At 31.3% G+C, this 19569-nt stretch overlaps 1 protein-coding gene across 3 annotated transcripts; it reads right to left on the bottom strand.

The window, feature by feature from the left end:
• Positions 1-125: 125 nt before the first annotated feature.
• LOC101215252 (probable rhamnogalacturonate lyase B) lies at positions 126-9035 on the bottom strand. Of its 3 annotated transcripts, none has more exons than XM_004133704.3 (17): positions 8887-9035; positions 8609-8739; positions 7471-7546; positions 7245-7366; positions 7099-7149; positions 6851-6970; positions 6648-6767; positions 6411-6546; positions 3111-3281; positions 2853-3008; positions 2667-2773; positions 2498-2588; positions 1698-1839; positions 1461-1617; positions 1254-1370; positions 1040-1166; positions 126-607 (listed from the first exon to the last, which is right to left on the bottom strand). In XM_004133704.3, exons 2-17 carry the CDS (start codon positions 8722-8724, stop codon positions 368-370), a joined length of 2049 nt encoding a protein of 682 aa, XP_004133752.2. In that variant the 5' UTR covers positions 8725-8739; positions 8887-9035; the 3' UTR covers positions 126-367. The 3 variants fall into 3 exon arrangements, with proteins under 3 accessions (XP_004133752.2, XP_031737633.1, XP_031737632.1); XM_031881773.1 differs by having other exon boundaries at positions 7471-7577; XM_031881772.1 differs by lacking the exon at positions 6648-6767.
• Between the last annotated feature and the right edge of the window lie 10534 nt (positions 9036-19569).

A 19569-nucleotide genomic window follows, 5' to 3' on the forward strand; every position in this document is an offset into this window, starting at 1 on the left:
AAAATATTTTTAAAGAAAATCATTTTTGTTTAAACTCTTTTTTCTAAAAATTGTTTAAAAGATACTTAATAAATGAATTTTAAACACCCTAGTTTTTTTTCAAAAATATTTAATACTGACAGGTATGACAAAAAAAAAAGGAATTTTGATTAAGAGCTTTTGTATGGAGCAGAATACAATTTTAGCATCGAGATGTTGCTAAACGAAATGGTATATCTAGATAATGGTAAAGGGCCGTTCCTGTACTTCTATTTACTAAATTTCTGTGGTTTTTCTGATAATTAATTTCCTTTGATCTTATATGTAATTAGTAAGATCAGAAAAAATTAACATAGTAAAAAATTGTAAAAGACTATTCAGGATTGGATCATGTTAGAGATGGAGCTTCCAGTCGAATGTAGTCGTACATGAGACCTTCAAAAGGGCTTTCACTTCTTGCCTGAGTGAGATAGATGGAGTTGTTTCCTTGCAGAAATTGATCGCCAGGGAAAGGTATGGAGTATAACCAGTAAAGTCCATGAATGCCATGCCTTGCAATTGCGTTGTCCTTTCCAATCCTCCCTGTCGAAAAACCAGGCTGCTCTGATTCTCGATTGTTCAATCGAACCTTCAAATTGACAAAGTAACAGAGTATTAGTTGAAATGAATCTTCTCCCTGAGACTGCAGACGTGAAACTATGTTAAAGAACTAAACCTAGGCTTGTTTTGTTGGTTGGAGTTAAAAGTTTTTACAGCCTTAAATTAGTATTCAAAGCTTTTTTTTTTTTTTTTTTGTTCAAACATTATAGTTTAAGATCTCTCGACTTTGAATTAACGCTAACTTTTGTATTATATTTCGCGTACGCAAGATGATATTGTTTTAATCCTTAATTTTCTATAAAATGTTATGCTTGATTCACCATGTACAAACGACTTAAAAAACTTATCATCACAAGCATCTGTAAGTTTTCAATAATAAAAATCAATAATGTGAAAGGATGTTTTTATGTCAGTAGGAAAAGGTTTTTCATTAAAAAAAAATCAGCACACAAGCTTATACCTGTAATTCGCACTCAGCAGCAGATGCTAATGCAATTTGCAGTGTGTAATTTGTTGTTTGGTTCACAGGTTGCAATAAAAATCTGATCTCCCAAGTGGTCGCTTCGTATGTTTGATTCCCCATGTTCCTGAATAGAAAACCCTAGTCAGATGTAAAGAAAGGGCGAAAACATGAAAGCAAAAACAAAATCGTCGGCCAGCCTGACAAAACCTACCTGTTAACATGAGCATAGAACCAGTCCACTTTATAATCATCGACACCAACGGTAAACACAAGATCATTATTTGGATAAATAGCTGCATAACGTTCCCACAAGCCATACTGTCTGAACCTGTTAATCAAAGCCAAATTTTCAACATCATTAAATAAATCTAATGTTCATTGAGAGAAACAAAATAGCTTGAAAAACATTAAAACGAACTTGTCAGCATGGTTGTTGTATAGCTTATTCATGAGAGTTGGATAAGGGTCAGGCACATAAAACTCCGCTGCAGTGCGATCAGGAAAGCCAATCTCCCAGATGGTAGGGCCTTGTCTCGGTGGATCAAACACCATCTCATCCAAATTGATTTCAGACCCTACGAATGAAGAGTGGTTGGTTTGGTTCAGTTTGATTTCATTTTTTATGAAATGTGGTCAGGGGTAAGTTATTTATTACCAAACTCGATTGTAATATTTGCCTCGTATTTGTAGTCTCCAATGAAGCCAGGGACAAAAGCGTACAGATTGTAAACCCCAACCCGGATGTTATTGATTAAGAAGTTGCCGTGATTGTCAGCTTGAGTCCAGAACTGATAGCCCTGAAAGAATTGAAGTGTAAGAAATACAGCACATCTTCGTTTGAGAACTCTTTGTGAAGAGTTCGGAAGTATAAATAAGGTCAGAACATAGTTTAAGTTTCCATTCCATTTGATTCCTTCTAGTTTGAAATTCTATCATTTCTGAGCAAACCGTCTGGAAGATACTCACCTTTTTTTTAGATGAGGCTGTGAGTATTAAATAATTGTGTTCAGAAAACATCTACGAATGTAGTTAAGCTAAAAAAATGACGTACTATTTCATGGAGTCCATATTGTTTTCAAAGTTAATTATTTATGACCATTCCAAGATGGGCATTCATAGTCTTCATCTTGAGGGGTATTAGATATTGTTGTTATGTTTACTGATTGTGTAACTGATTGTCATTACCTCTACTATGGTTAGCTTAGTACCCTGGTTGGTCAAAAGGTAGTTTGTATTCACATACACTTCTCATTTTCACATCAATATTACTGAGTGAAGTTATTTACAAGAGGTTGAAATAACGTTCTTTAGCTAATAATAATAAGCCACATCCGGAAGTTAATCATCCCCCAATAGAGAGACCAAAGGATAGTTTTGGAGAAATTACTTCAAATAATATAATAAACTATCAAAATTGTAGCACAGAATTCAAGAGAAAATTCAAATGAAGATTACCTTGGTTTCCGCCTGCCAAGATCCCACAGGACCAGGCAATGCCAATCCAACGAAAGCATTACTCGCCCGCATAAGTCGGCTACTGATGTACCTGGTGGAAACCATATGCATATGCATTTTAATTAAAAATGTTTTGAATTAAAGCACACAGAGAAAGACAGAGAAATACCGATCACGAACGAATAACTGGCCTGCGACGCTCCCTCTTTGGGCAGAAGAAGGGAAGTCTTCTGATTGAGGAAAAGTATAGGGCCACTCGTTGATTTCTATTGCCAACTGTGAAAAAATGATGCACGTTATTTGAAGTTACTCCAAATCCATAATAAAAAAGAGATAGGGGGAGAAAATTAGGGACCTGTTGTTTGGCATCTTCCCAGAGGGATAGAGAATCCTCTTCAGGGGAAACAGAGTTGAGATAAACAAAGACAGGGCCGAAGACCTTCTTCCAGGGCTCTCCAGCTGCAAATCTCATACCAATGTCCTTTCCAGCGTAGTGGGTGCTAACGAACATCTGTGGTGCATAATTCGGAGTGAAGGCATTTTCACAAACAGTTGGTGGGTGTGTTTTGGTTTGGTTGGAGATGGTTATGGTTTAGACGGGGAGACGACTTACGGAGAGAGTGATGGGGCCGGCATGGGAGGTAAGATCCTGCTTGACCGGACCGGCAACCCGGAACTCGTCGCTGGGAGTGATCATCCAGAATCCCACTGGCGGATCACTGGAGATCCAGCCGTGAACTTGATTGTCCTTGTCCTCTGTTGAGTATTGGTACTTGTCATCCACCTGCACTCACAATGCATCACATCACTCAACTTCCACTTTTCATATTTTGAATCAATCAATGCGTTCAATTCAATCCAACAGTTGAAAGCGTCTAAATTGTGTTTATTTAAAATGGATACATATATTAAACTTTTGTAGAAGAAGAGTTACCAAAATTTATAAATTTGTATTATAATTGAAAATCAAGTAAAGTCTTATTAATTTGAGTTTAAGCAAGCAAACCTACCTCTAAATCATTACTTGGTTTCCTAAATTTTAAAATGTTTCAAGAAGTTAAACTTTGTTTAAAAAAGAACATCCTTACATTACATATGTGCTTTTTTTTTCTAACCCACCTATACATTTTCATTCTTCTTTTTCCGAGAAAAATTCACTTATTTTATGTGTTCACATTTCTTTCAAGTAAGCATAGACTATTTTTAGTCCATTCATGCCAAAAGCCTTTAGAAGAAAAATAAAACATAAAACTTAATGTATAAGAAGCTATAATATAAATGAAAACTATTTAGACTATAATTCAATTTACTCATAATTTAGTATTATTTTTCGGAGCATAACTATAATTTCAACCAAAATTTACATGAACAGAAGAAAATGAAAATGAAAAGTATTTGCCTTCTATAACAAAAAAAAATATATAAATACTTTGTACTTAGTTAAAATTTTAGTTATCAATTTTGAGTTTGGATTAAAATAATTTATAAAATAATGAACGTAACAATTTAGAGCAACAATTTGAGTGATGAGTGATTTTTATGTATTTTCAAATTTGTTATAATTTTGATCCTTAAACTGACAACATTTAGTCTTTATATTTTGAAATTTTTATACAATTTAATCTTTAATATATTTTCAAATTTGTTATAATTTTGTGTCATTTTTTTTTTTTTTGCAAAACACTCAGTCTTTATTGGTTATAAACAAATTTAATGGTTAGAAATCCTAAAATAAATCATTACCAACTAAAGTTTAGGTATTATAATATAACTAACATGAAGTTTAGACACAAAAAAACTCATTTTTTAATAGGTTGGCTAAAGTTTTTTTTTTTTTTTTTTTTGAGAAAAAATCAACTTATACCTTAAAAAATATGGTTTTTTAGGAATAGAAAAAAAATGTCAAACTATTTATCGAAATAGAAAAGAACAGTAATAAACACATACAAACTTCTATCAACATGTATCAATGATAGACTTGTATCAGTTTTTATTAGTGTGAGTATCAATAATAGTCTTCTAGTTTCTCTAATTGCTAGCTACTGAATAATAGATTTTTATCCGTCTTTATCAATAATAAACTTATATCAGTTTCTAACACTAATAGACTTCTATCAACATCCATACATAATAGATTTGTATCAATTTCTACTACTGTTACAGACCATGAGGAATCTAGAAAAGTTTACTACAACATGTAAATAATTTGGCTCATTTTTTTATATTCGTAAAGCTCTTGAAAAATTTAGAAGTTTTAGTTGATACACTGTCCAAAGGCTTAGGAGCATACATGGAACTTGTCTAAAATAGTGCATATAAAGTTTGATCATATGCAATCATTTTTTTTCTCAATTCATCAAGAGTAGATCTAAATTTGGTTAAAATTTTTATTTTTTCTGACTTATTAATTGTTTTGGATGTTCACTGTGCATCTACCCACATTATCCACCGATATTTTTTTAACTTTTTTTATGTAATCTTCACAAATCTTATGCTAAATCTTATCTCTCCAAAATTCAATTATCTTTAATTGCTAAATATTATAACATAATGTTTCAAATTATTAGCAAATTTTGTTTTACGAATTTCTAAATTTTCAAATGGTTTTCCAACTATCAAAATTGATTTTCCAAAAACTCAACATTTTTAAATTTTGGAAAATATCAAATTTCAGATAAAATTTGGAAAATAGATAAAATCTTGGCGTTAATCTCGCGGGAGATTTTACTGAGAAAGCCCAAATTACAAGAATCTCAATGTTATATGCACATACTTTTTTTCAAATTATATGCACTCTTTCAAATTATATTTTATACCAACTCTTACCTCCTACTTAATTTTCTCTTCAAATATTCCTCAAATCTTATATAAAATCTGGCAAATGTTATTTACAATTTATATTTACACATATTTCTAAAATTTTATCTCAAATTTCTTCAAATTGTGTAATATATAGTGGTGTAATTTTTAAAATTTGAAAAGATTTGAAAAAAAATTATGTAACATTTGAATCTTTTTAACCCTAATTTCAGTGAGTAATATAGGATGGGGTAACGAGAGTATCCTCAACAATGCATAAGTTAAAAAAATAAATTTTTTAACAAAATCTGATTTCACTAAGATTTGTTGAAAAAAGTATTTGAACGACATTTAATTTCGTAGGTGAAACCTTCTATGAATTCTTTCCCTATCTATTTTTTATATTGCATTCTTCTCTTTTCCCTTTAAAGACTCTCCCCCGAGCTCCTTTCTCTTGTTTTTCTTCCATTTCGTTTTCTGTCCATTCCAAAAGTTTTCATCTTACCATTTCGAAATACACACCAACTTCATAAGGAAGGGAGTATATATATACCTATTTTCATCTTCTATTTAGGATGATTTTATTTCGACTAATTATTAGTAAAGTTTGTACATTAGATGATTAAATGTTTTAAGTTTTGAGTTTGTCTAAGCCTCAACCTTCATGTATGATATTGAAAATTCTTATGGTTATCGTTCAGATGATTTTGGTTCGATAGTCATTGTAGAACTCAAGAGAAGTTTGATATTGATATTGTATTTAGAAGGGAAGCCTAAACATATTGTATTGAATGTGACCTCGGAAAACTAAAGAGAAAATATACGTGAGTCATTAAAAAAAATGAATATATTATATAAGTATTTTAGTTGAGTTATCAATCATTGTATGAATATATTATATAAGTATTTTAGTTGAGTTATCAATCATTGTGTTTCTATATTTTATATTTGCTTCTATGATTACCCACTCTGGTCAATTGTCATACATATTGTTTGTGACATAGTGTTAAATATCGTTATGTATTAGACGATGCTCGTGATGTTTTTTCATTAATAACTACAAGTTTTGAAGAAAAAAAACATAAATAGAAGGAAGGTTAAATGGTAAATATACCTCTCCTCTAAGTTCTTCATTGGAAGGATTAGTCAAAAGAACAGCCTCGGGAAAAGCCAATGGCTCACCATTTTCACGGTCTCTCATTGTGGGCATCACTCTTTGCCTATCGTCCGAGACAGCCATATAATCAAACCTATTAACAAATTTTCAACTCAGAAACAGTTTTATACACTAGAAAAGCAAGAAAAAAAAAGAAGAAAAAAAGGGGTGGTCGTAAAATTTAATTTGTTATACATTTGGCTTTGAAGCTTAAAAACAATTCTAACTTGATCCATTTCAATCTGGGGCCACCCAATGGGTCTCTCGAATATCGCATAACAATAAAACCCAGAACTTCCTCTCAGCAATACGTACCTGAACAAACTACAATAGTTAATTAAACCAACCCACGTCACTTTGCTTTCTATTGAATTGTTAATAGTTGTGTAATTCCTCACCTTTTGTCCACATTTACAGGCGCCGTCTCATTCCCTTTTCCAATACTCCATGTTTTGTTAAACGATATTTCTAGTTGCTCCTCGTTCCCTATTATCACTTCATAACTCTCTCCTTTTAATCTAACCAACAAATTCAAAATAATAATACATTTTTACCCATGGTTTAAAACTGAGTGAAAACTATAACAAAAAATAAAAAAACTTTTTTAACTTCACCAAATTAAACTTTTAACCGTTGGTTTGTATACCTGTCCGTGGCAATGGGTTCGTCTGGGTTGTTCCACACGGCGTCCCAGTAGCTATAAACAAAATATTTAGCACAGTTGTTTAGTGGAAATATTAATATATGAATTTAACAATTCTAAGATTTGTATTATTATAAATTGATAATTACCCTCTGTTTTGCTCTTCGTTGTTGGTTTCGAGAATGTTGGGGATTCCATTGTAGCTCAATCCAACCACGTCGCCATCGGGAGTTGAAAGAGTAACTTGGACGATGCCATTGTCCATTATAACCTAAAATAACAATATCATATTTATAGTTGTTTAATCCAAAAATAATGGTTTAGAGGGGAACTATAGAGAAGTCCAAATTAAATGTGTATTAATTAATTACTTACATATCCACCTTTTCTTTGCAGTGTGACATTGAATAGTCTCGAAGAATTGTTGATGTCTATGTTGCTTAGGTATCTCCTATACAAGGAGGAATCCAGTGAACGTCACACTATTGGAAAATAAAACCACGCCAAATAAAAGGGTAGCCCTCCTTGTGTTTGTAATATTTGTTTAATTGATTTTTTCAAATACTAAAACATAATATTATGAGATCATTATATATTTTTAATTTGAGTTCTTTAACATGTACATAAATATATAAATATAAGGTTTCGTCCGAAAATAGTGAGTCATTTCCACAAGACAACAGTGTGTGTTAATTTGGTTTTACTTTACCGTGGATAGTGGGGTTGAGGAACAACACGTGTAATTTGGCTTTGCCAGGTGGCAATCAAATTCCATTAGATAGCCAAAAAAGAAGATAAACCAAAAGAAACTTCGTCCCGTGAAAAGTCATCATTTTTCTTTAAAGAAAATTATTCAACAACAATCTTAAAATACTATTAAAAAGCTTTGGGAGAAAAAGAAAAAAAAAAAACCTTAATGAAAAAATTCTATTCATTTTATCTAAATATAATTGATTAAATTGCTATTTATGTATTTAGTTGATTTTTTCTAAATAATTAAACCATCCATTCACTCAAAACATAAATATTTCGTAAATTTTATTATTTTTAACAATTTCTTTTGTAATTAGACATGAAAATAGACAAGATGTATCATTTGTCCAAAAATTAGGTATTTTTCTCTCATATAGAAATAAAATCTTCACAGTTAGATCAAACAATTTCTCGTCCACGAGGAACAGTAAAACTCTCTCCCTGGGCAGTTGTTGAGTATTTATTGGTTGAAACGTTAAAAATGACCAAAAAAGAAAAATAAAAAAGAAGAAAACATTTGAACTACACGATTCAGCCACAAGAAGTTTGTCCCGTGACAATGTGGGTACAAAGCCAAAAGAAGAATATAATAATAAGTTAAACTAAACAAATATTGAATCACATCATCCTCAACCTCTTGTTCACCTCTGCATGCATTTATCTTGCTAAGAACCAGACTCCACCAATTCAAACTTTATAATTTATTTTATATATTTCATCATTTTGTTTAAGAATGTAGATGAAGAACTTAATTAATTACCTGACCGGTGATGTCCGAATCCGGTAGCCATTGTGACCGAGACAGAAGAAGAATGAGACGACGACCACAACCATAGCTATGAAGCAAACGGTCAAATTGACCGATGACTTCTTCATTTTAAGAAATTAAACCTGAAATGAAATAAAATGGGGGAAGAAAAAAGAAATGGAGACAGCTTTAATTTAAAGTAATTATATATATTAAACAAGAATTTTGCATTGTTCCATAGGAGACTTAAGAAGAAGATGATGAAATTGAGAGAGTAGTAATTAAATTACCTCTGTTATGGAAAGCAGTTAGCTACAGTAAAAGCGTTTTTAATTCTCTCTTTAATATAATGGACTGACTTAAAAACCAAAAGAAGTAAACTTCTTTTCTTTATGATTCTTTCTTTCTTTTGGTTTCTTCACAATTTTGTTGAGGTTGTCACGTGAATTTGTGTATATATATAGCTGAGGTCTGAGCTGACATAGACATTATTGATTTCCATTTCTTGTAAATGGGAAGATGAGAAGAAATTGTGTATTTTCTTTCCTATGTTTTGAAATTTTTATTATTTTACCAAAGTTTTATTGGAACTTCAACGCATTAATTCGTTAATGGGGTTTCGGTATTAAACCAAAGTTTTGAATCTTTCTTTGACCCTTTTTTTTTTTCAGTTTGGTTCGATTGGTCAAATTTTGGGTTTGGCTTTTGGAATAATTTAGCATTAATTAAAATGTACATTTGTGCCTAACTCTTGAAATGAAAATTTTGTTAGATTATATTATTATTGTAAGTTAATTTTGGAATTAGGTTTTAATTAAGCCAAAAGGGCCTAAACATGCAAATTTTTGCATTTCAAAATTCAATAGAGTTGGGTAACCGTTTCACAAACGCAAGCTTTTCTTTTTTATTCTTTTTAAAAAGGGAAATTTTACCTTTTTTTCTGTATTCCTGGCTTTTTTTATACGTTCATTTCCTTTCTCATCAAGATAATCGTCATTTGTTTTGATTGTGTTAAAACACTCTTTTCTTACTCTCTTCTGCTCTTTACACATTTCAAATATATAATTTTAGTTTAACCACTTTTAATCATTTTAAATTTAATTTTTAAATTTAATCTTTATTAAAAGATAGTATTCTCACAATTTCTCCCCAATCACAAATTTTAAAAAATATTTATAAAATATAATAACTTTTTAGATTTTATCGATCCCTCCTATTAATAAAGAGTAATATAAATTTATTAATATCTATCCTAGAATAAAAGATTTTACTATATTTTTCTTTCGTAAATAATTTAGTTTATTTTACTATTTTTAAAAATCTTTCTATTCTTTTTTTTTTCAAAACTTAATCATAAACTCGAACTATATAGATTAAATAAATAAAATATTTATTCTTCACGAATAAAACCACTAACTGATAAACATAAACTACAAAATCGTGGTACATATTTTTGTTCACTTTATCATTTTTTTACTATTCTTCTAAATTTTAAATTGAATATTTAGTGACAGTACGTAGATGAAATTCATCACTTTCTAAATTTTAAGGTCTAAAATGATATATTGATCTTATTTTTGCTTACATCTATTTGGTGTATGAATTTTTTTAATTGAATTTAGTGTTGAACTTCCAATTTTTTTTAAAAAAATTTACAAACATCCTAGATATAAAATAAAAGGATTTAGAATTTTGAAGTTGACTCAATTTTGACATTTAATTGTTCAGTTTTAGTTTCTATATTTTCAATAAAACTTAAATTTGATCCCTCAATATTAATATCTATCAAAATATAATAATTTTCATGAAAGTAAATAAACTATTACAATAGAAAATTACATAAGATGACAAAAAAATTAGAAACAAAAGCAGTTCATAGTACATTTTTTTTTCATAATGCAAATATGACAGGTAGTTAGATATATCAAACGACTATCAAATGACTATTAGATGATTCTCAATTTTTAAATTTGGTACTTTTGTAATTTAAAAAATATAGTAACGTGAATTTTATTATCATAAATTCTTTTACTATTGTTGCAAAGGTCACTTATATAATTATGTTTTCAAAATTTAAATAAAAAACTAGTTTATATGGTTAGTTTTACAGTACAGTTAAGAATCATAAATTAGTTATAATTACCTTTATAGTCGTATGAATGTTTGACAATAATAATAAATATGATTGATTTATAATTTTAAATTGACAGTGATTAAAATTAATTCACTTAGATTTATGATTAAAATTATTTTGGGTTGGTTGATGAATAAAATTTCACAACAATTACAAGTATTTTTACCATGGATGGGTAAATATGGTGTAAAATATAAATTGTTCGTTGTTGGTTGCACTTTTGGAGGGGAATTTGTTTGGGTTTATGGAAGTTTCTTTTGAATTTGAAAAAGCAGGTACCCACTATCTCGATTTCCCCACCATCGGCGGCATGTCACGCAACAAAAGGCTCAATAGTTGGACAATGGGTGTGGCGATGCTGTTGGTGGCAGCTCCAAGGGTGGCGCCCGTGACGCACTTCTTTCTACAAACAAACAACGCTGCCCAAAGTAATGCGCTCTGGGGAAAAACAAACATACACCGCCGCTCCTCTTTATTGCCCAAACCATTCACAATCATAAAATATGTTGCATTTCTAACACCATATTCCTACTTTTTCTAGTTTTTATTTTTAAGATTTAATCACAATTTTACTATGGGAGGGAGTTGTTACAGAATGAAAAATCATACCACTAAACTAATTAAATTAAATTTAACTCACAATATCATAAGTAAATTAATTTAGATCTTCCTTGAGATTACTTTTGAAAATCCTCTCTACATTAGATGGATAGACTTTTTCACGAAATCTCTCTTGTTTTTTTGGTATATGGGCTACTGTCGAAAATTCTTTCAATTATAGACCAAATATTGTAACTCTTTAAGACCAATCTTTAGTCAATTTCGAAAAAGATTGATTCATACTACAAGAAAATAAGTTTTTTCCGACGCACAAAACAGTCGACAGAAAACCCAAAAACGTGTCAATAGTCATCAATAGTTTAGTTGGTAGAAAAGCATCGGGAGATAATCTCATGACGCCAAAAGTAAACCATAAGTAGTTATTGACAATTGTCGACAATGTAAATACAACGTCAACGGTTAGTTTCCGTCGACACCTGAAATACATGGTCGACAAATATGCTATCTCCATCAACAATTATCCACACAAAAATCACAACATTTCCATTTTTGGATATGTGACGAACTCATCAAGAGATCACTTATTTTTATTGAGAGTTTTATTGGCTTATTTATTTACTTATATATATATATATATTATCTTTGTAACCTAATATTGCTATACAACAAGGAACAATATTGATATAATTTTTTTTGGTAACAAATATTAGGTAGGACAAAACATAACATTTCCATAACAGCAATATACCATAAAAGCTTAACATTTTCAAATAAATAAATAAAATTGATATTGGACTTCATAATTATTATTCTATACAAGTATTATTCGTAATTATTATTCCATACAACTATTATTCCAAAAAAGCATATCATTTTCAAAAAAAGAAAAAAAGATATTGGACTTCATAAGTATTATTCCATAAAAAGCATAACATTTCAAAAAATACATAATTCACTCTAATCGCTGGTTGTGAAACAAAAATTTTAAAGTTCAAATTTTAAAAACATTATGTAATTAAGCAAAACAAACTTGATAAAAAATCAATTCTATCATAACTAAATGAAACACCTTAGACAAAAACAAGCATCATACATTCATTACATTTTACATATCCAATGCTCGAAACAAAATCAGAAAATAATAACAACAATTAAACTTTAACCTTCAAATATACTCTACCTTAACTTCAAACATACTCTACATTAACTTCAAACTTTAAACTACCCGAACCCAAAATTAAATCAACTATTATAATATCATTAAAAATTAATCAATATATACAAATAAAACAACTTAACAAATTTTACGTGTCAAAAAGCTTGAAACAAATTAAGTCAATTTATATGTCTAGAGAAAGGATTTCTCTCATTGAATGAGTTCTCTACCATTTCCTTCGTCAAACTATTCGAGCAAAAAATTATAGGCTCGAACTGAAAATTATTTCATCACTTTTACCATCTTTACTTTCAATAATCTCTTCCAAGTGGTGCAAAAATGAATTAATCAACTTTTCCATCTCAAAGACTTCAATGAACATCTCAAGTCCTCATAAAATGTCACAAAACCATGAGTCATAATTTCCTTCAACTTCTCAAAACCCCCTTTTTAATTTCTTCCCAACCTTTCTTCACAAATCCTCTCTTGAATTCTCTTTAAGGTTATTCATTGCTTCACCATTCAAAGCTAATAAACCAACCATTTTTTTACATAGGAATTAAACATCTTCAAATGGCTATCCCCATGAAATGGATGCTTAAACAAGAAATTTGGTTCAACCTCAGCCTCATCAATCAATTTCTTCACCTCAATAACTTGAATTCCTAAGCCGTGCAAATCCTTCTCGGTTATTGTGCTTTATTCAAAACAAAACAAATCATTAATGCATTTTTGTAGCATTTGTAAACTCAAAATGAGTTGAATTTTCACCAATTTAGAAGCTCTTTTGGGTTGAAAAAGGATCAACAACAATTGATATCAAAATCCCAATAAAAGTTCCAATCATTTTTTCAAAAGCAAATTCTTTTGGTGAATCATAATTTGTTTTTCCTAAAACTATTAAAGCTCTAACAATGACTAATATTCCACCAGCCGAACCATATATTGTACTATGTTGTAAAATAAAGCTTGTGAAAATAAACCAAGGAAGAAGAAAGAAGCCTTTCAATTAAAAACTTTCTAAAATGAACAAAACTAAAAATTCCAAAAACAGATGCCAACATTGTTCCATGAAATGATTAGAGAAAAAAGAACAAACACAACTTACAACGTTATTTAAGGATAGGGGTTGTTGTTAAAGGGAGAAAACGGGTCGGAGTTATAGTAGGGAGAGAAACTTGCAGCGTGGGATCAGAAAAAGGGGAGAGGAAGAAGGTGACCTGCAAATGGAGAGGGAGAAAATCAATCGAACAAGCTAGAGAGACGAAGAAATTGACGACGAAAATAGAAGAGAAGTCGCAGTGCGAAATGAAAATGTCATGCCCCACTTTGCTAGCCACTTCATGCAATCATAAAGAGGCATGCTGCCTAGACACCCAACACGTACCTCTCCATATCTAATAGGCAGAACTTCTCAAACCAATCTTCAAAGCAAAGTTCCAACCTTGAACTTGAGAGATCTTTACAACTCAACGTAGCGGAAAACACTTTAAAAACTTAGCTTAATCGCCTAGCCACTTCATGCGATCAGAAGCAGGCATGCCGCCTAAACACTCAACACGTACCTCTCCATACCTAGTAAGCAGAACTTCTCAAACCAATCTCCAACACAAAGTTCCAACCTTGAACTTGGAAGATCTTTACAACTCAACGTAGCGGAAAACATTTAAAAAACTTATCTTATAATCGCCTAGTTTTCAACACTTGAACTTATTAGCTCTACTAAGTGATAAGCACAATAGGGATACACAAACACAACACAACAAAGAAAAATAGAAAACATAACTTGTGCTTTTATTACTTGATTCAATACCTTACAATTATATTTCTTTTTCTTGCAAGGTAAAAAAATAAAATCTAAGCTCTAAGCTCCTCACATTCCTTCATCCAATGGGATGCTACTCTTCGCGTTAAGGTTTTAGCAGTATAAGAATCTCTCCTTGATTTCCTAGCAACCCATGCATCTCAAAGACAAGACTCATCCCACACACAAAACTGGGATGTTGTCCTCTGTAAACATAATAACTTCAAACCATCCAAAGACGAATAACCTGATCAACTTTTTCGTGTCACAACCCATCTTACCTTTCCTTACTTGGCTTCAACGCTTGATCACCTAAGGAAGGTAAACTTAAACATGTAAGTCAAATACTTAGAGAGTGAAGATTTTAGAAAACCTTTTTGGGAATACAAGTCCAAGCACAAACTCTTTTTCATTTCTCAAACGCGCTTCCAACACCTCATTTTATATGTCACATAAATCTCACATTAACTTCTATTATTCTTTTCCATCAAGAACATGAATCCTTCCGCTCTCCAAGTCTACCACGATTCACTCTCGCTAGTGTCTTGTGATTGAGCTACTGTGATGTTCAATTCATCCATAACATCTACGAAGTTTTCTGATTCATTTCTTGTTGCACCGACAATCCACTTGACGCCATTCACATTATGTGCACACTACATAATCATTGCTCACTTAATAGGAATAAAGTTAATGATTTGCATACATTCCTCACAATCAACACATAGAAAGTAGTAGTTTTCTCTTTTCCAACAACAACTATAATAACATAGAGAGATAAAGGATGCATTATCCATAATTCAGATTCAGAAAGAATTTATTAAGAAAATATTTACAAAACAACCCATTTACAAATCATTCATGCATGAGTGTTTAGTTTAAGAAGGTTACTCATGCAAAAGTCTAATCCTGTTCTTTTCAGAACGCCTCTCCTTGCCTAGTACTTCCTCAGCTGCAACTCACGTCTTGCACTCTCTCGACAAAACCTCTAAATAACAATAGTTCTCTTAGAGCCTTTACCTCTATTTATATTAATCCTTTGGACCAGTTACTTTTTTTACCTTCTAGTTTCAAATTACAATTTTACAGGGGTCAACTTACTTCCGTGTCGCACCATGCAACCAAATCCAAGCTCGACACGTAAGCCAACGATCAACTCAAGATTAGACATTCCCTCGAAACGCAAACCATATCTTCTCTAAAAGCTAAACTCTTCCTTGCCTTCTCATTCTCAGAAAACTGAACTATTTTCTCGCCTTCTCTTTCTTGCTAAAGACCACAACTGCCCACTTCTTTTCTGACTTCTCTTTGCTTAACTTCACTAGATCGCCTAACTCTTCTTGCGATAGAACTCCTTCACCACAACAACTTTCCCTCTATTGCCTTCTCTCAAATGCAACTTCCTTCATTCCCTTTGAATTTTATCTTTAGAATGGTCAATCTTTTCATTTTAGAAGGATCATCTCACTCTTCGACACCTCTATTTTTCAATAGGATTCATTTTTTTTCTTTCTATTTTCAGATCTGGACCTCACAAATACTTTCTCCTTTTTGGAATTTTATTCTCAAAATTCTACTCCGCAATCTCCTTTCCTTTACTTGCCACGGGACCTCCTCATACAACTTTGGTTCCTTCTAGACATTCATCTTGGTAATGTCCAACTCTCTCATACTTAAGTATATGACCTTTTGTCTACAGGCCCTCACCTACACTCTTGATATCTTGGCATCTGATCACCGAACCAATGCGATCTTTGGCTAACGCAAGACTTAGTCTGCTTCTCTGCTTCTTTATTTCTTCTCTACCTTTCTTTTCTTTTTCTCTGCCCACCCTCAGACTACTTTTCTCCTTTCAACATTTTCTCTTCATCTCCCTCGACCAAACACTTCTCAACACGCATGGCTGCCTTAACCAACTTAGAAAATTTTGACCAACTTGCACTTACCGTTACTAGAGCTCGAATTATTGTCCTTATGCCTTCTTCAAAATGCTAACATTTATCTTCTTCATCCAATATAAAGACTATCACATACCTTGCCAGTGTTGGAATTTATGTCCTAAAACTTATAGATTGTAAATATAATTCATTGACCGTTATTAATAAAGTGTTATTATTATAATTTCAATAAATGTTATTGATTATATTATTAGTTTTGTCTTAATAGCCCAGATCCAATAAACTAACATCCTAAGTTGGTTGATGAGTCTTGAAAAATATGTAGATACATACTAGGGATCAATGTTCGAGATTAGCTTAAAGGGTTTATAGTATAGAGATAAGACTAGGTACCTTATCCTAGTAACACTATGGATAAGACTCACTTTGTATTTGATACAAACACAATGATCCAATGCGTTCGTGTACGTAACATGCGAGTTAGGGTATCCTATGCAATGAGTTTGCATAAAACTGGACCATGAACTAGTAACTACTAGATGAAACTCATATATTTACTAGTTAGGTTTCTATTTCATTAGGATGACCTAGGTAACTTAGTTTTAATTCCGAGTGTATTATGAACTCTTGTTCGCGAGAGATTATCTTTTAATTTGTATAGGTGAGAGTAGTCAGATTATCGACTCAATATGCTTATCATTTTGGGGACAAGATCGAGTGGGGAGCTGGGAACATAATTATACAAAATAAAATTCACCCATTCCCTACTTTAGGATAAGTAGATTATTGTTCCCTTAAATGGTATCTCCAGGACTTGAACAAAGAGTCATACCCTCTCTATGACAGAGATGAGTTTCTGTTTATTGGTTGGACCATAAACAAGTTGTTCATTAGAGAAACACTGGTATTTAAGGACTAATGGTAACCTAGGGGTAAACTCGTAATTTGACCATAAACAAGTAATTTGACCTAGCTGGTGTAAGATATTATCTGTTTATATCCGTGGACACAGAAATATATCTACAGTGAAAAGAGTTCAGCTGTGGATCTTTAATGAAGTGTACACACAGTCAACAAATATTGATTAATGTGGTTCATGAGTTTAGCCAATTAATCTCATATCATTGTAATTTCTGATCTGTAGATCTATTAGGCCCCATTCCTAGCTCATAAGGGATAATGAGATAATGAGATTCACTCGGACGCTATTTTTTGTTGTTGAAAGTATTCTAAAAATTAACGTTAAAGGTTAAGAATACAGATATACATTAGAGAAAAGAAAATAAGGCTGTAAGGGAGAGAACTTTTGTGGTGACAAAAATAGAGAGCAATCAAGAGAAGTTGATAACAAATAAGTGGAAAGAATCCCGTAGAAAGAAACAGGGAGGCAAGCATAAAGGCATTTACAAAAAGTTACAACATGATGCACAATGATTTTCCTAAAGAAAAATAACACCCAATAACACAACTACACCCACATACTAAGTTAACAAAATGTGAACAAATGGTATCTTCGTAATTGTAATATACTCGATTCTTTTTACGATTTCAACACCCTCTAATAAACATTTATTAATTGAATTCCAACTTCAATTACCAAACAACTTTGTTAAACAAAACACCAAACTGGTAACAATTTTATTATTTTGATGATAATTTATTTCAATTCTTAGCAAGTGCAAACGAAGTTGTGATTATGATATCCAAATATTTTGCTTCCTTTTACTGTCAATACTATTAGAAGAAATTAACATGACACATTCCACAACGCCCACATTGTGAAACAAATGCTTCTCCTCTAATAGGTTGGAAAACTCACAGGATATTTTAATGAGAGAGATTAAAAAGAAAAGAGAAAGAGAAAGAGAGAGAAACTAAATAGGCTGATATGATTGTGTTAAAAAGAAATCAAATTAATATGGGGCTTATTGCATGTTTGCTTCACGCAAGCACCTAAATGGGTAGTTAAATTAAAGGCTTTGCAATACTTTCATACTTCTTTTCCCTTTTTCTTCCTTCTTTCTTTCTTTTCTCTTTTAAAATCAAGTCCCTTCTTCTCTTCTTTCCTCTCATTAAATTAAAATCCACCCCATAAAATCACATTCCTTTCATTTCCATAATTTCCCACCAAATTAATCCTAAAAAGTTTTCCATCTCCCTTCAAAATCACATCTATTATAGAAATATATCTTTTGTTGTCAGCTATTAATTAATTAGTGTTAACCCTAATACTAAGAGCGACGGAAAGCTGGGAATTGTCAGTGTCGACAATGACAGATTGAAGAGCCATGGGGCCAACATAAACTGTATTCCCAATTGCATATTTACCCTTTTTTTTTTTCAACTTTGAGTAACGCTACAACCCATTTCTTCATGCTTAGGGTTGGCAACCGGGCAAGGTCACTCTCCATCCCAGCCATACCTCATCCTACCTGCCCTCCTACCACATATTCCAGAGTCTGGTTGGGATCCAGAATTCCCGTTTATATATTTTATTTTTTACATAGTTGTAAATATAATTAAATTCAAAATAATTAAGAATATAACACTATTTTAATTTTTTTTGCAAATATAGTAAAATTAGTCAAAATCTATCATTGATAAAATGTTATCATTAATAGACCATGTTGCAAAATATTGATCTATCAACAATACAGATTTATCACACATAGATTTTGCTATATTTGTAAATATTTTTAAATGTTGCTGTATATTTTATTATTATTCCTAAAATTGCCATTAGTTATAATTACTTATAGGCTTTTTTTAATGAAAAATTAGACATGTGTAGCGGTATGCATATCGATTTAATCTAATTGCTCTAAATTAACACAAAACCCTAAATTGATGCAAATTAGGGTTTTAAGAGTAAACTAACATTTGAAGCTTCGATTGATGCTTGAATGTTTGTATGAACTCAAATAAGACCACCACTAGTGCTTACCTACTAAACTTCAAACTCAAAATTGAGTTATGGGACGACCCGTTGGATGAAGGAACCGAAAGAGAAAAAGATATATAGATAGAATTAGGTCGGTTATGACATGCACCACACAACACTTTTAATTATTTTACAAAACAATTTTAGCAGCCCAACTTACACACATATATAATTTTTAATTTAACTAAACAATTTAAGCACCCAACTTTTCTTCTTTAAAAACTCCAACCCATTCAAAAATGTAAGAACACATATTTATAATGATTTTACATGCAAGCTCGTGTGTGATCAATAACACATAACCCAACAATTACTTAGCTTAATGACTTGAAAGATTGCTTGGAATGATCTAAATTATCCATGATATTTTACAAATGTCCTAATTTTTTAATTGTTATCTAAACTAAAAAATTTTAGGACAATTTTAATCTTCATTTAATTATTTAGAAATAATTATATCCGTAAATCTTAAATAACTT

The sequence above is a fragment of the Cucumis sativus genome, chromosome 3 (genome assembly GCF_000004075.3).
Source record: "Cucumis sativus cultivar 9930 chromosome 3, Cucumber_9930_V3, whole genome shotgun sequence".
NCBI classification, from domain to species: domain Eukaryota; kingdom Viridiplantae; phylum Streptophyta; class Magnoliopsida; order Cucurbitales; family Cucurbitaceae; genus Cucumis; species Cucumis sativus.

Coding starts and splice junctions, on each gene's coding strand:
- LOC101215252 (XM_004133704.3), bottom strand. CDS start 8,724: ATGAAGAAGTCATCGGTCAATTTGACCGTTTGCTTCATAGCTATGGTT. Junction 1,371..1,460: donor TACAACAACCATGCTGACAA/GTTCGTTTTAAT, acceptor TTTGATTAACAG/GTTCAGACAGTATGGCTTGT. Junction 608..1,039: donor CTGCTGAGTGCGAATTACAG/GTATAAGCTTGT, acceptor GTCAATTTGAAG/GTTCGATTGAACAATCGAGA.